General features: G+C 43.7%; 1 protein-coding gene across 10 annotated transcripts in view; it reads right to left on the bottom strand.

Moving 5' to 3' along the window:
* FGFR2 (fibroblast growth factor receptor 2) overlaps positions 1 to 14,574 on the bottom strand; it is a 76,773-nt gene that overhangs the window by 21,229 nt on the left and 40,970 nt on the right. For 4 of the 10 annotated variants that reach the window (XM_057381157.1, XM_057381161.1, XM_057381163.1 and 1 more), the window contains 3 exons: positions 8,233 to 8,423; positions 7,244 to 7,391; positions 3,173 to 3,375 (listed from right to left, as the gene is read on the bottom strand). In XM_057381157.1, the coding sequence (XP_057237140.1) occupies positions 3,173 to 3,375; positions 7,244 to 7,391; positions 8,233 to 8,423 (542 nt within the window). Of the gene's footprint in view, positions 1 to 3,172; positions 3,376 to 5,543; positions 5,689 to 7,243; positions 7,392 to 8,232; positions 8,424 to 14,574 lie in introns of all 10 variants that reach the window. The other 6 variants (XM_057381164.1, XM_057381162.1, XM_057381158.1 and 3 more) reach the window with 3 other exon arrangements.

Genomic DNA, 14,574 nt, shown 5'->3' with positions numbered 1-14,574 from the left:
GATGTACATTCTATTGAAGGCTACTCTTCACCTTTTGGTTCAGTGGCTCTGCCACTTAAAGCCTGTCCTACAAATCAGCTGGTGAGGCTCAACCCTACAGATGTTTCACCCCTTCCCTCCTGGTACCTTCATACAGGTAACACTTGGACTGCTTTGATGGAAAGAGGAGCTGCCTGCTGGATTTCCCTGGAAAAAAAACCTGAAAACTGAGTACCAGATCCTGGTGAGGCTGAGGATTGTAGGGGATGGGAACTGGTAACTCCTGACTGCACCATGACCCTTCATACAAATGTGAAAGGAACTGTATTTTGACAGGAAAGAAACTGCTGCATGTGGGGAATGATAAAATCCTGCAGCAGCTCAGGCTGAGCAGTGCAGGAGAATCCAAACCAAACYATATGTTACCCAGCAAGAATCTTCTCCTGCTCAGACAAGATGGCATCAGAGCCAGGCCAACGTCTCTGTGTGAACCAGGATTGTTTCCCAACCCAGATCCTCAGGGACCCTGACCCAACAGCAGCGAGCTTTGAAAACAATATCACCAATTTCCCAATCTGTGGCCTCATTKCTCTGGARTTCYAACCAATCCCATCACCCAGCCCTGRATCTCTGCCCCATTCTCACATCTACCTGCCAGAGAATCTTCCCTGCTCGTCCTCACTCATCTTCCCACACAGCACTAAGGCAGAACTTTCTGTGATCCACAGTAAAATAAAGGTTCTGCCACAAAACCCCACTAAGTTTAAACATAATCCTCTGAAATGCAAATAAACTGAGGCAAAGTAAGCTTGGTGGCACAATAAAACAGGGCTGAATGATCCAGAAACACACACCCATTAAATAAAACATCTGGATTATTTTTCAATTCTTCACTAGGGACAACAGCCCTGAAATCCAAGCTTTAAAAAGATGCAAAACTAAAGAGCTGCTGCAGTCTCAGGACCAGGGAGATGGTCACTGAAAAAATCAAAGAATCTTCACTGATGACAAGCAATCCTTCAGGGACTGCTTGCCTCATCCTGCCTCTGCAAGGTGACCAGTGAAATCATCAGCCAGAAATACAGATTTCAGGCAGTGCTTACAATGGTTACATTTGCTTCCATGCAGATACAAAAGCAGAGAGCCCTTCAATGAGCCACTCCTGCTAATGAAACAGTAATGAAAACAACTGGGAGTGGTGGGATTTTTGCTATAGCATCTCCACTTTTAAATATAATTTTTTTAAAAAAAAAAAGTTATTCCCACTTTTCAAAGCAAAATGCCATTTTGGCCAAAAAAAAAAAAGATTAAAAAAAACCTGAAACAAACTGATAAAACCCAACGTGACCAACATGCTGTAATTCAGTCTTTTTCCTCTGTGAAAACAATAGCTTTGGAGAAGGTCCATATTGCATCATTTAATGATAAATAGCTAAACTGAAGGCAGTGGTTGGCACTGCTGTCACACGCCATGAAATGAAACTCTTCTCCCTGAGGAACCATTTCCAGCTGACACAACTGAGCTCACACCAAACCCTAGGTGTCTTTTATGCCATCAGCTTATCTGAGTCATTATGATGCTTTTMTATAAAGGCAGAAATATAATAAATGTCTCCTATCGATGGAGTTGATTGGTATCTCTCTCTTGCTAAGCTCACAACATCTGAAAAGCCATCTTTGTCCAGAAAAAGACACAGATTCCTAGCAGAGATGTGTGAATTGAGCTGAGGGCTTCTCATCATCCTTCTGACACACCCAGAGTGAAAAGCCTGTCTTTGTCCCAGTCACATTCAAGCAAATGAGTAAAATCATAAAATTACAAAAAAAAAAAACCAAAAAAANGTTTTTCTCATAGACAAACCAAATATTTTTCAGATTGACAAGTTGCCCACCTCAAGATTCTGTAAAATCCAGATTTAGAGGAAGATGGCTAAAGCATTCCTACTCCTTGATATTTTTAACCAAGGAAATTCAGGAAACCATGAAACAAGGGTCCAGGAAAAAAGCAATGCTGTTCAAAATCTCCCACTGTGTGTGCCCGTGCATCTCATTTTAACACTTACCCACACTGAAGAACCATTTTTAAGGCACATGTATTACTCTGACAGTGACAATATTCTGGACAGGCTGTGAAAACAAATCTGCAGAAACCCTGCACCACTTTACTCATGGCGCAGATGGACACAAAGTGAACCCTCACATCCCAATCCCCCAACCAGAGGCTGGATCCAAACCCCCTAGACAGCATTTTTGGGACGCTGAGGCGAAGCACAGCCTCAGATCCCAAAGCTCTCCCATCCTGCAGGTTGAAACCTGGAGCTGGACTTGGTGGGTGCTCTTTCTTACTKCAAGAAAATCAAAACCTATTAAACTCCAGCTTCTAAAAATACCCCAAGTCTTTCAGGGGAGGACAGTATGTGGGAATGGAGGCTGKTTTGGCATGTGGTGGCCTGTGATAAAGCCAAAGTCCTGTTACTTGTCCAGCTGGTTTGTTGCTCGTGGCATTGCCCTCTCCAGAAATRCTCACTGCCAGCCACAAACAATTGCAAAATATATTTCATGTGATGCTGTTGTGTGCATTTTAAATCTGGCACTTGCTTTGTTCCTTGCTCAAAAGCATCATTATCTTAATCAAGCTGTCCAAGATCTGATATAGTGTCTCCCCTATTTTTACTTTATTGCAGACTTTCTTCTATTTCGGGGTGTTCTCTGGATGCCTGGCTATGAAACTCCCTCCCCTCGGTCTTCAAAATTCTTCYTGAAAAATACCTCYCTGTATCTGGTACCTAGTTACCACAATAATAATCACCTTAGAAACACCATAAATATACAATTAAATAGGATTCTGTTCCAAAGGCCGTTAAGCCAGTAACATTTTTTCCATTGACTCCAACAAGCCATGGGATCAGGCCCCAAAATACTTGAAATAATTTTTTTCCATCTCCAGGCTGCTAATACAGAACATATTTCACTTTTTAGATTTTTCCCTGACCCTGATTTCTTTGAGAAACACATCTCTGTGTTCAGATGAGATGAGACACACCCCCACCAGACTCAACCCCAAAACAACTCCCCACCACAATCTGCTGTCATTCATTTATCCCTCCCCTTTTTCCAAATCTCAACAGAARGACGTGCTGGCTTAGTCGTTTTGGGTCCCAAAAAAGTTTTCTGCAACTCTTTATCTACTTTCTGTTACCTGTCTGCGCAGGGGGATTCGCTTGGTCAGCTTGTGGACGGCGGGCTGGCTGCTGAAATCCGGCTTCTTGGTGGTGCTCTTCATGCGGCACACGATGACTGTCACCACCATGCACACAATCAGGAACACCCCCACGCAGTAAATTGCTATCTCCACGTAGTCTGGGGACGTTGGGAATTCCTTTTCTTTCTCGGGAGCTGGATGGGAAGGTTTCAGGAGGGAACAATCAAACCACAGGGTTAGCACACAGAAGGGGTGTCATTCGGTGCAGCGCTTGGTCATGGTAAAATGGAATCAATTCTTGTGTGGTATTCAAATATTGGGAATGTTTTGGCCATCTTGCAATCTGAGAGGAATTCCTCTTTCTACATCACTGCTTTGACTTCTCAGTTTGCCACTCTGAGCTTGTGCATCTATGTAAATATGTATATCTACATATATGAACATGTGTGTCTGCCTAGATAGGTATACACATATACATCAAAACACTGCACAATCAAGGATAAKTTTAGGGGGAAGAAAAAATGGTTCAAACCAGGCTTGAGTTCATTTTGTTACGTGAGTCAAACCTTAAAAGCACTGCAATTCTTGTGRACCACACAAAAATATATCTGAAGATAAAACAGTGAATTAGCTAGCCTAAAAAAAAAAAAAGTGCCTAAATTTGCAAATAAATATTTGGGCTTGAATCTGCCTGTTTATTCAAAATTTTCAGTAGGATCTCAAAATACAGAGGGGAAGGGAAGATGAATCAGTYCCCCTTCATGACTATAAACTCAGCTTAGGGGTTTCAAAAGGGTTTCAAGGACTTGGCTGTCCAACTGCTCRACCAGCTGTGCCCCATGCTGGGTGCCCAACTCCCCTGAGGTCCTTYGAGGAGCCCAGAGCTGGATTAAAGAGCATAATTGAAGTGAAAAGCCAATTGCCAGCAGCACGTTAATTAACGAGCCCTCTTCTGYGAGGACTGCACCTCTCACGTAACCCCATCAGTGGTTACTGGTGTATGAGATTAGATTTGGGTGGGAGTGGCTCTACAGAGCTGTTACTGTGACTGAAACCATTTTGAAGCTCTCCTCAAGACAGTTAAACGTGCAAACCCTGTCCCTAATCCTTATCTGGGATTCAACCCCGGATGAACAGCATTCCACAGCAATCAGCGGTCACTCCGCAAGCAATGCACGTTTCAAGCTGAAATTTTTTGTGTGCCTTTCCAGGCTTACAAAAACATTTTGTTCAAGAAATTGGTTAAAAAAAAAAAATTAAAAATGCTGTTCAAGCACTTGCAAAATGCAAACACTGCCAGCAGAAGCAAGCTCTAGACAAGCACTGCTCTGCCTGCTGGGGKACACCTCGCAGGCTCGGGGTGCAATTCAGAGTGAGATGGAATAAAGCTGCCTTGSTCATTATATTTTAATAAAGGGCAAGAAATTATCTACAGAGAATGGGAGCATTTAACTCCCACCCTGTGAGCCTCAGCAATATGCACATGCAGGTTCTGTACCTCTGCCTTAGGATTAACAATTAATAAATGTTAAGCACAAGATGACCCAGCAAACCTCAGGTGGGTTCATGGTTTTTTTTAAAGGAACTCCTGAGACAGCTGCCAACAGTTATAAATGAGAAAATTTGACTAATGTCAAAACCAACTACGGTTACATCTTCTAACAGCTGATAACAATTTTCAGGCAATAAAGCACATTGATGTTTGTTTCTTTTAAGGACAGAAACATCATCAAGCTCAGAACAGCAAGACATGCTTTGCAGTAAAAGCAAATGGCTACTTGTTTCCTTAGAGCATGCAATGTTTAAAGATGCACGGAGCCGATTCCCAAGATATGGAATGCACTGCTTCTGTACATGATCCTTTGGCATTGCAATTGGAATTTCCAGGAGAGATTTGCATGATAGGTAAAAGTCAATTTAAGTACACTGAATAACCTGAGCTCAGGTTATTTTAATGAACCAGTACATAACTGTGGCCAAATTAGTTCCAAACTTCATAACAAACTCAATTTCATCCTCTTGGAAAAATTTACAATGATTTATAGGCTGATTTTTCAGTTGTCTCACTGAAGTGCTAAGGAAATGCAGCTCCTTAGCATTTCTGATGATGCAAAAATATTTCARTTAAGTGCAACAGCCACACGCTCCCCTTCCATTTTTGTTGTTACTTTTAGATTTTTGGAGTCGCAAATATGTAATAGATCAATTCACTGAGTCAAGACAACTGCGTTTAAAAAACCAAAATCATTGTAAAAATATTATTTTTTTTTGAGACAGAAGCCGTGCTAATTCTGCAGCAATCAACAAGGGGAGGGGAGGGAAAAAAAAAGAGGAAAAACCACGGAAAGAGAGCAGTGTATACCTGGCAGAACTGTCAACCATGCAGTGTGAAAGGATATCCCAATAGAATTACCCGCCAAGCATGTATACTCCCCAGCATCCTCAAAAGTTACATTCCGTATATAGAGAACCTCAATTTCTTTGTCCGTGGTGTTAACACCGGCAGCCTAAAAAAAAAACAAGAGGGAAGCAAGAGAAAAAGCTAGACACTGAGAGGATTGCTGTGGATAGGGAGGTGGAGCCACAGGGCTTTGCACTTGGGAAAGGCAGAGGGGGAGAGATGCAAAGCTCCTTCCCCATCCACAATCCCTCGTCCAAAAGGCGTTTACCAACAGGTCCCAGCTCACCTCAGAAAGTAATCAACACCCTTCACCAGACCTAAACTCACCACCTAAACATGCATGCAATCAAAAGACATGGAAAAATTCACCCACAAAGATTTTTTTGTTTTCTCTCCTGATTTTTTTAACGAGAGAAAGTTGAAAGGAAAACAAAGAGAAAACGAAGTAGGACAGAATGTGGGATCCTTCACKTGTAGATGCCTGTTTCAGAGGAAAGAATTTATGTAAAAAGCATACCCTAAAATGATAAAAAAAGCTGTGAATTCTGCTGCAAAGACAACTTAGCAGCTTTCTTAAGCAGTGTATGATCCTTGCATCAGCCACTGCACTGCACTTTTGTGTAGTAACTACCATTGTACAGGGTTGCCAAATCTCAAATCTGGAAATATTTGGTGGCTTGCTTAAAAGCACAGTGGACAGTATCCCAACTCTTGCTCAAAAATCAGAGTTCTTGTTCAGTTGTGGCTCTCATAGGTGAGAGAAAAAAAGACTCCAAAGGTTTGAGAACAAGAGGTGGAAATAAACTGTATTTTTCTATGTTTTAAAGATTGGCGGGGAAAAGCCCTGCAAGTTTTGGGGGTATTTTTTCTGGTCATCTTCCAGATTTGCYGTCTTGACATTGTGCAACAAACCAAGCATCAATGATTGTCCAAACTCATGCAAATGGAGTAAATTTTAGCCCTGGAACTCCCCAACTCGCAAGATGGACATCAGGGCATCAGCATCAAGTGCTCTATGACAGAGATTTAGAGAAATTTAATGTTTGCTGCTTTTGATCTCTGTTCCATACGAAAATGTTCCTTTGAAGCAGATGAGGGAACAAATACCTTTTCATTGGACCATTCTGAGGCAAATTYAATTGTGAGCTGTAGTCACAGGATTGCCAGCCTTCATTGTTACTGCTGAGTAAAATCCAGTTAGTAAGGGGTGAGTAACACCTGGAAAAACCCTCCCACCTGCACAGTCACAGGTGAGGTGGGAAGTTAAAAGTGACTAAACTGACCTGACTTCTGCCTCAGTGGGTATTTATGTATTTATATATATTTACATAYATATAAATACACACTGTGAGGCTGTAATTACATTATTCAATGAGAACCCTCTGTGTGAACTGCAGAGTACTCAGAATTAATGACAGAACTGGACACGCAGACAYAAAGACACCAAAGAGAGAATAAAGATCAGCATCAGAAACAAGAGGCAGTGCTCCTGGCACACAGAGARTATTGTGGGAATTTTTCCATGGCTGCTGGTGCAACACCAGCTGCATCACCAAAAGGAGGATCACACAAATACCACCAAGGCCAGAGAGTATCCTACAAGCTGCCTGCAGTCTCCCAAAGCACCACTTTTTCCAGCTTGCTTTAAAAAACGTTGTTACCTTGAGCGCTTGGCAGAACAGAGAGCCAGGCAGACTGGTTGGCCTCCCCTATATAATTGGAGACCTTACAAATATATTCTCCAGCGTCCGCCTCTGTCACATTGTACAGTGTCAGCACTTCAGCATTGGAACTATTTATCCCCGAGTGCTAGAACAGACCAATAACACAGGAGAACAAGGTCACTGCTGCCCAGAACGAGCTGTCTACGGTCCCACCACCAACACGTCACCAGAATATTCCACATCAGCCTCGAAACATTCAAGGGTTTGGGGCTGGATTTTTTTTTTTTTTTAATTTTTCCTTTCTGTTGTCGTTGGGTTTTCTTACATCCAAAGCATCACAGGAGGAGGTAGAAAACAGCCAACATGGGGAGGAAAAAAACAATATCCAGGTAGGTACTGCATGGGACAATCAGGGACAGAGCTGGCTGTCYTGCCTGCCAGCACACTGAGATCTGGCAATGCCACCCAGCTCTGAAAAGTTTCATTTTCCGGGTCAGGCTTGCTCCAAATGCCTGCTGGCACCAATACATTGCTAAAATCCAGACAACTCTGCAGGCTCAGCATCCAGACAACCCAGTCCTCCAAAAAGCTTTTGGCAGCAGGTGCCACGTTACTTTGAAATCAAGAGGCTGAAGAAATATGTAAGAAATGGAATAGATAGTCCCAGGTATGTTTTGGATGCTTTCTACCCATACAAAAATGTTCATAATGCTCTTTAGGAAGATTTTCAATTTTTTCTCAGTWAGTCATGCCTGAAACATTCGGAGCTAGAGGACTTTTCATGGAAGCAAAAAAGGACAAAACAGTATCTATAGGCTGCACAATTAGCATTTAGACAAGTAAACGTTTATCTAACTCATCATTTCATTTGTAACACAAACATCTCCACTTTCAAAAGGCATTCAGAACTCAGAATCCTTGGATTTACACCAAACAAAAGAAGCTTAAAGAAGGCACMACCACTGCCGGCACCTGGAGAGCCTCACCTTTAAAACCTGCAGGTAGGGCAGCCCATCRGGCCCGTATTTGCTGCCATTCTTCTCCACGTGCTTTATCCACTGGATGTGAGGCTGGGCATCGCTGTAGACCTTGCAGACAAACTCGACATCCCCTCCAACCACGGCGGAGGCGTTGGCGGGGAGCCCCGCCTGGAGGATGGGGCGGTGCGGGGAGCGCTCTGCCGCGGGGACGGCACAGGAGAGAGGGAAACAGAGAAATAAAGATGCATAAATAAGCAGAGCTGCCAAGAAAACTRTAAGTGAACCCCAGCCAAAAAGAGCTGTAAGCCTGTTGGCTGACTCCTGCGAAATAACGCGGCAGCCAAAACGTGTAACAAAACCTGCAGTTCAGAGGAGATGGCTTGGGCACGACGTGATTTAAAGAATAGCCATTCTGGGGGAGGGGAGGAACCCTGCTTAAAYACCCATTTTCCATCCTTTAACTCAGCCCTAATTAAGTAAAATATCTGATTTTGGGTTTTTTTTAAGCTACTGTAATGAAGTTACCTCTGAGTTTGAAAACTAAACCTCCTCCAATTAAGAAGAATTTATCGATTAATTTTAAAAATGTGCTAAAGTAAACCAAAGGGAATTTCTCAAAAGCAGCAGGAGCATCAGTGCTGAAAAAGTCCATATGAAGGATGCACAAAGCAGGCAGCTCAGCTTCCTAAAACACCCTGATCAGTGCCACCAGCACCACTGRTACAGGGAAATAACAGAGATCTCTGGAAAACTGAAGTGTATTTAATGTGAGCCAATACAGCTTTTAATCTACACACTCACACAAGCATTTATCACACATTTTCAGTCAAGCTCTCATGGGGAGCAGCTGAGGGAATTGGGGTTTTTAGCCTGGAGAAAAAGAGGCTCAGGAGGGACCTTYTTGCTCTCCACAATTCCCTGACAGGAGGTTTGATCACAGTGGGAGTCAGGCTCTTCTCAGGTGACAAATGAAGGGACTAGAGGAAATGGCCTCAGGTTGTGCCTGGGCAGGTTTAGGTTGGATACCAAGGAAAATTACCTCACCAAAAGGGTTGTGCCAAGCATTGGAATGCCCAGGGATGGCATCCAAAAATAGTGTAGATGTGACACCTCAGGACATGGGTTAGTGGTGGCCTTAGCTGTGCTGAGTGAATGGTTGCACTCAATGATTTTAGAGGGCTTCTCCAACCTAAACAATTCCACAAATCAGAAATGAAATGCTCACAGCCCATCCCCAGCCTCAGCTCCCCGTTCTCCCCTGCTCCAGGAATTCTTTCAAAGATAAAGTGAAAAATAGCAGACCTAAATATTTATTTTTAGAGGCTATATACTGTAAAAGCACTGAGATTACGAGCCAAACCAGCTGAATTTCAAACCAAGCGTTCCTTCTTAAACATACTGGTCTCCAATAAATTGTTTCACAAGCAAACATTGTGAGTATAATAGCAAATAATGATGCCATTGAACAATGGGATCTTTTATACAGTCCAATATATTTGGCATGCAGCAAACATCTACTGGGAATTTATTCACTGAGRCTATGCTGGCAGCACACTACAAAGCAGCAGTCTTATTTTACTTGTGGCAAAAGTGCATTTGMGTTGCAGTTACTAAATTATTCCATGGCTATGTGTGTCATTTTCAAAGATCTTGGAACAGTTTCATATTTTTTAATTTTTAAATTGCAGTAGAACATATAAATTATTATTTTACAGTTCTGGAGAGAAGTTTTAGTTTCTCACCTCATACTAAATAAGCTCTAATTCCATCTCCCTCATTCCTTCATTTGGGTACAAAAACAGCAAGCAAAAAAATCTCTCTTTAATAGAAACCTTACACCATCTTCCAAAACTTATTACAGCTGCCTTCGGTATAAAATGAAACCTTAGAGAATGTTATTTAAAATGTTTTTTAGAAGTCAGTAGGCCTCATGTTTCATTTCTCCACATCAGGGTTTGATTTCCTTTGTGACCTTATTCTCTGCCCTTTAACAAACCAGAGAATGAGGCCTGAAACATCTTGGAAAAGTTCCTACTATGCCAGCACCAACACACGAAATGTGTTTAGTTTATCCCGATAGCCATCAATGATTTAATCTTTTATTGATGACTGTCAAGCATTTCCTCTACCAAAAAAAAAAGAGGAGGCAAAGCAAAGAGGTAAAAGTAGAGTTCTCACACTCTTGGTCCCCAATTTCATTTTAAAAAAATTAAAGTGTGTGCATGTGGATGGGTATGTATGTATGGCCACTTGTGAGATTTCTTGTCTAAAGCCAAATGTGTTACAAATAAAATTTGGTTGCCCTTCGCACCTGGATTAGTGGTCACCAACTCCTCCAGGAGAGGAGAGGATTCCTGTGCCACAGGAGAACAAAACCATCCCCACGCAAATCCAGCAAAGCTTCATGACAAACCTGGAGTCCAGAGAGCACAAGAAATGCAGCCAGGATTGGGGAAAACAACCACAAAGGAACTTCCACTAATTACCAATGAACACATTTAATTTTATACAGCGCTTTTCCTCGGAAATACTAATTTCAGGTCATTTTCCAAAGACATCCTGAAGTTACCCTATTTCCCTGCAAACCCACACACATCTAACAACTCTATAAAGCACAGGTACTGTCAAAGCCATGTCCATAAATCTCACTCACTATTCAGCATTTCAAATACAAGCTGTACATTTCTAAGAAGGTATCAACATTCAAACAACTAGCTGCACTAATAGTGGATGGAAACAGTGTGTTCTTTTTTTACTGAAGGAGTCAAAGTTGCCTTTAAAAAAAGCTTAAAGGTTGGTGAAACTAATTTTATCATTACCTAAYAATTATAACCAGGATCATCACTAAAATACAGTGACCATATGCATGCATCTCTATTGTTTAACTCAGCCAAACAATATTTCCATACAAAACAAGCTGGCAACAAATCTCATAGCTCTGTAGCCTTATTTTCAGTGTTTTTCACTACTAATATTGAAGAACCACCTTGAGAAATAAATCTTTGCTTCCTGAACACCAAAATTTCAGTGCCACAATCTCGCTGCTGACACAATTTGTTATAAAATCAAGTCAAAAAACTTGTAATAGAGAAAATAACCCCCAAAATGCCTCATGCTGGATCCCACCTTGAGAGACAGACAYCAGCTGGCAGTTGAGATACAAAACCAACCTCACCCCCATTTGAGGAATCAGTTATCTGCAAAAGACAGAGGGAAAATGACTGCTCACCTGAGGAACTGATAATATTCAAGGCCACAAGCTCCTAAATTTTACACCCCATAAAAGTGCCCAGGGTTTGAGCATTCCTGCTCACTTATCTGTAGACAAACAGCCTCACTATCTGCAGGGATGACTGACAAAGAGACCTTGCCCAAAAGGCTYAGAGGAAACTCTCATTTAGCCTGTTAATGTTACAACTTCAGAATGCCTCCCTGCAAGAGATAAAACTACAAAGAATTCAGGGAAGATGGAAAATTTCAAGTTCCAAAAATCCTGACCCAATGGAAGGAGCTCCCAGGAAGTTGCCAGCACTGCAGGACACCTGGAGATGGTGGGAGCCTGTTCTGCAACTGGAAATGACTACTGTAGACTGCACACTTGACAAGGAATCCTGAGAAGTGACTCTCTAAGAAATTTAAGCCCCTGAACAGGTGATTCATACAAAAGGGTGCTATCTTTCCCCCATCCTAGGCTTTATCTCTCCTATTATTTCTGCTGAGCAGGGAAACAGGAGAGCAGAGAAGAGGGAACAATGTACCTGTCCCAGGTGAGGATGCTGGGGTKTGGAGAGGGGTGACAGGGGCCAAACCCCAATTCTGCCAGCCCAGGGAGCCCAGAAGGCACAAGCCCATCCCTCCAGCCCCAGAGCAGGATGGAGCAGCAGGGAGGGAGGGAGGCTGCTCGCCAAGCAGGGCAGGAATTGCTGCTGCCAGAGGCCRTGGAGAGGGATTGTGATGGAGAGAGTGGCTCTGCTGCCACTGGAGAGCCTTGGCAGGGACAGCAGACAATGACCCCGGAAAGGGGGAGCTCCAGGAGCCTGGCCAGGCCAAGTATCCACAGCAACCTGGCTGTGCCAGGGGCTGGGAAGAGCTCTGGGAATTGTCTCTCCGAGCCTCCTCGTCACCCGAGCACAGACAGTTCAGGACCTTTCACAGGAGCTAAAAGCCAGAACCAAAGCCCATTGAAGTCAGGGGGAAAACTCACATGGGATTCAATGGGCTTTGCATCAGGCATCCGATTCATTGAGAAAGAAAAATGAAAACTACTCTTATTTTCTCCTTTTCAATGTGCTTGTTTCCTCTCCTTGTAAATGTGTGATTCAAGTGCGGGCTAGAAAAATAAAAGCTTAATAGCAAATGCAAGACCAAGTGTGAGTTCTGGGGACAATGGAGAGATCCTCAATTAAGGGGGGAAAGAGAAGGAGACAAAAATTACCTAATTCTTCCCCACAATTTTTAACTACACACATTTATCAGAGCCTTTAAYAGCAGTTTTGGAATGTTACTGACTTTTGAGGACTCATCTTGACAGCTGCCACTGAGCAGCTCCAGAGGGATCCCTCAAATGATGCCTCTGAGCAGCAGCTCAGGATCGACAGCCCCTGGTAGAGGTTCTGTGTGCTCAGTCAGCACTGAATGAAAAATGAAGTGGTTCCAGCTGTCACTGGACTGACTGACAGCACACGCTTGCCATACCGTCTCCTTCACCATCCCTGCCCAGCACAGCACCTCAGCTCCACTCGCTGATTTTGCCTGAMTCCAATCTTGGGAAATGTTCAGCAGCAGCCTGGACCCTGCGTGGAGAAAACACTCTCCACTGCCAAGCACCTTCCCTCGGATCCTGCAACATCTGTTGCTTTGGAAGATGCTAATTATCCTGTAAATTACGGGTCTCAAAAGCATCCTACAGCATTTTAGGCCAGACTGTAATCACAGCCTCTCGCACTGGCTTTGGCTTCACATCGTAAACTCACAAAATTGACTTGCGAGCCCTAAAAAAATTTAACCACAGCCTTTTCATCACAGGCTTGGGCTGAAACATTGCTCCCCTGGGTTTCACCTTCACCAGAGAGCAGCACTTTGCCACCGAGCCTGACACAGGGGACCTCAGAGCTCTGGGAGCAGATGAGGAGCATGGTTCTGTCCCAAATTAACAGCACTCACCTGACATCCTTCATGCCACCACCCTGCCCACGGACCTCAGAGTGACAAGCCAGCAGTGCCACCATCTCTGGGACACCAGAGCCCTCTGCTCATGCCCCTGTGATTACCCAAACTGCTCCATCAGCAAGGGCAGTTCCTGGTGACCTCTCAGGGGATTCAACTCTGCCTGGAGCTGGCAGGAAGGTGAAACGTCTCAGCTGCAGCTCCAGCTTCCCAAGTGCACCCTACAAAACCCCAAAGCTGAAACAACACCATTTCTGCTCTGAAGTGACACTCGTRACCATTTCAGCCCCAGTTTGAGGGAACAACTCCATCTCTCTATCTGTGCAAGCCACTCTGTGTCTGTGCTCCCTTTCTGCCATCCCTGCTGAGACTGAACACACAGGTACCATTCACTGGTTTGGATGATGTGGATACTGCTACAGGATGGGAGCATTTCCTAAAGCCAGCCACAGGGTYGTCAGTGCCTGATCACCAATGATTCAAGCTGAGTATCAACCAGTAAAAGGAAGATTTATAAGGTTATCCATCCCTTACTGYTCACTGAGTGATGACTTTCAGGCTTTGGCATCTTTTAACCAGCAGGCATTAGCCAACAGAAGTTCCTGCTGCTCCACGTTCCAGGACAGCAGGAGCCCCCATGTGCAGCATTTCCTTCTGGCCCAACACTGGCTGAAGGAGTCACTTTGGTGGCCAAGAGCTCAGAGGGCATTGCTGGAACTCCAGTGAACCTGGCACAGGGACCTGGGCCAACCTCCATCACCACTTTCTGAGCTCCCTTTGTCCTGTAATTTAGGAGCCTTTTACACACACTCGAAGCACTTCTTGCTGCTCCCTCTCACCCCATCACTGCCAACACCAGGGCCCCACACCCAGCTCTGCTCTGCAGGCAGCACCAGCACGGAGTGGGACAGCAGGGAACCACCCATCCYTGCTGCCACTGAATACTTTTACGTGAAATTAAACTTTTAAACACTGACTATTAAAGAATTTTAATGCTAAAGATTAAAATTTTGTCACATATATCAGAAGCAGACCCATTTGCTACCCCATCCAACCTCCTTGTGACACTCCAGCCCTTCTACTCACCAAGGCCAGCCAAGTACAAGGCAGTGCCTTTTAAAAATCTTTAYAGAAACTAAGCAGGTGCATTCAAACTCTTTGTCCTTGGCTTCACCACCTTCA

The sequence above is a fragment of the Malurus melanocephalus genome, unplaced genomic scaffold (genome assembly GCF_030028575.1).
Source record: "Malurus melanocephalus ecotype Western Australia unplaced genomic scaffold, MMel_1.1 scaffold_494, whole genome shotgun sequence".
NCBI classification, from domain to species: Eukaryota; Metazoa; Chordata; class Aves; order Passeriformes; family Maluridae; genus Malurus; species Malurus melanocephalus.
This window is presented reverse-complemented; position numbering and strand designations above follow the sequence as displayed.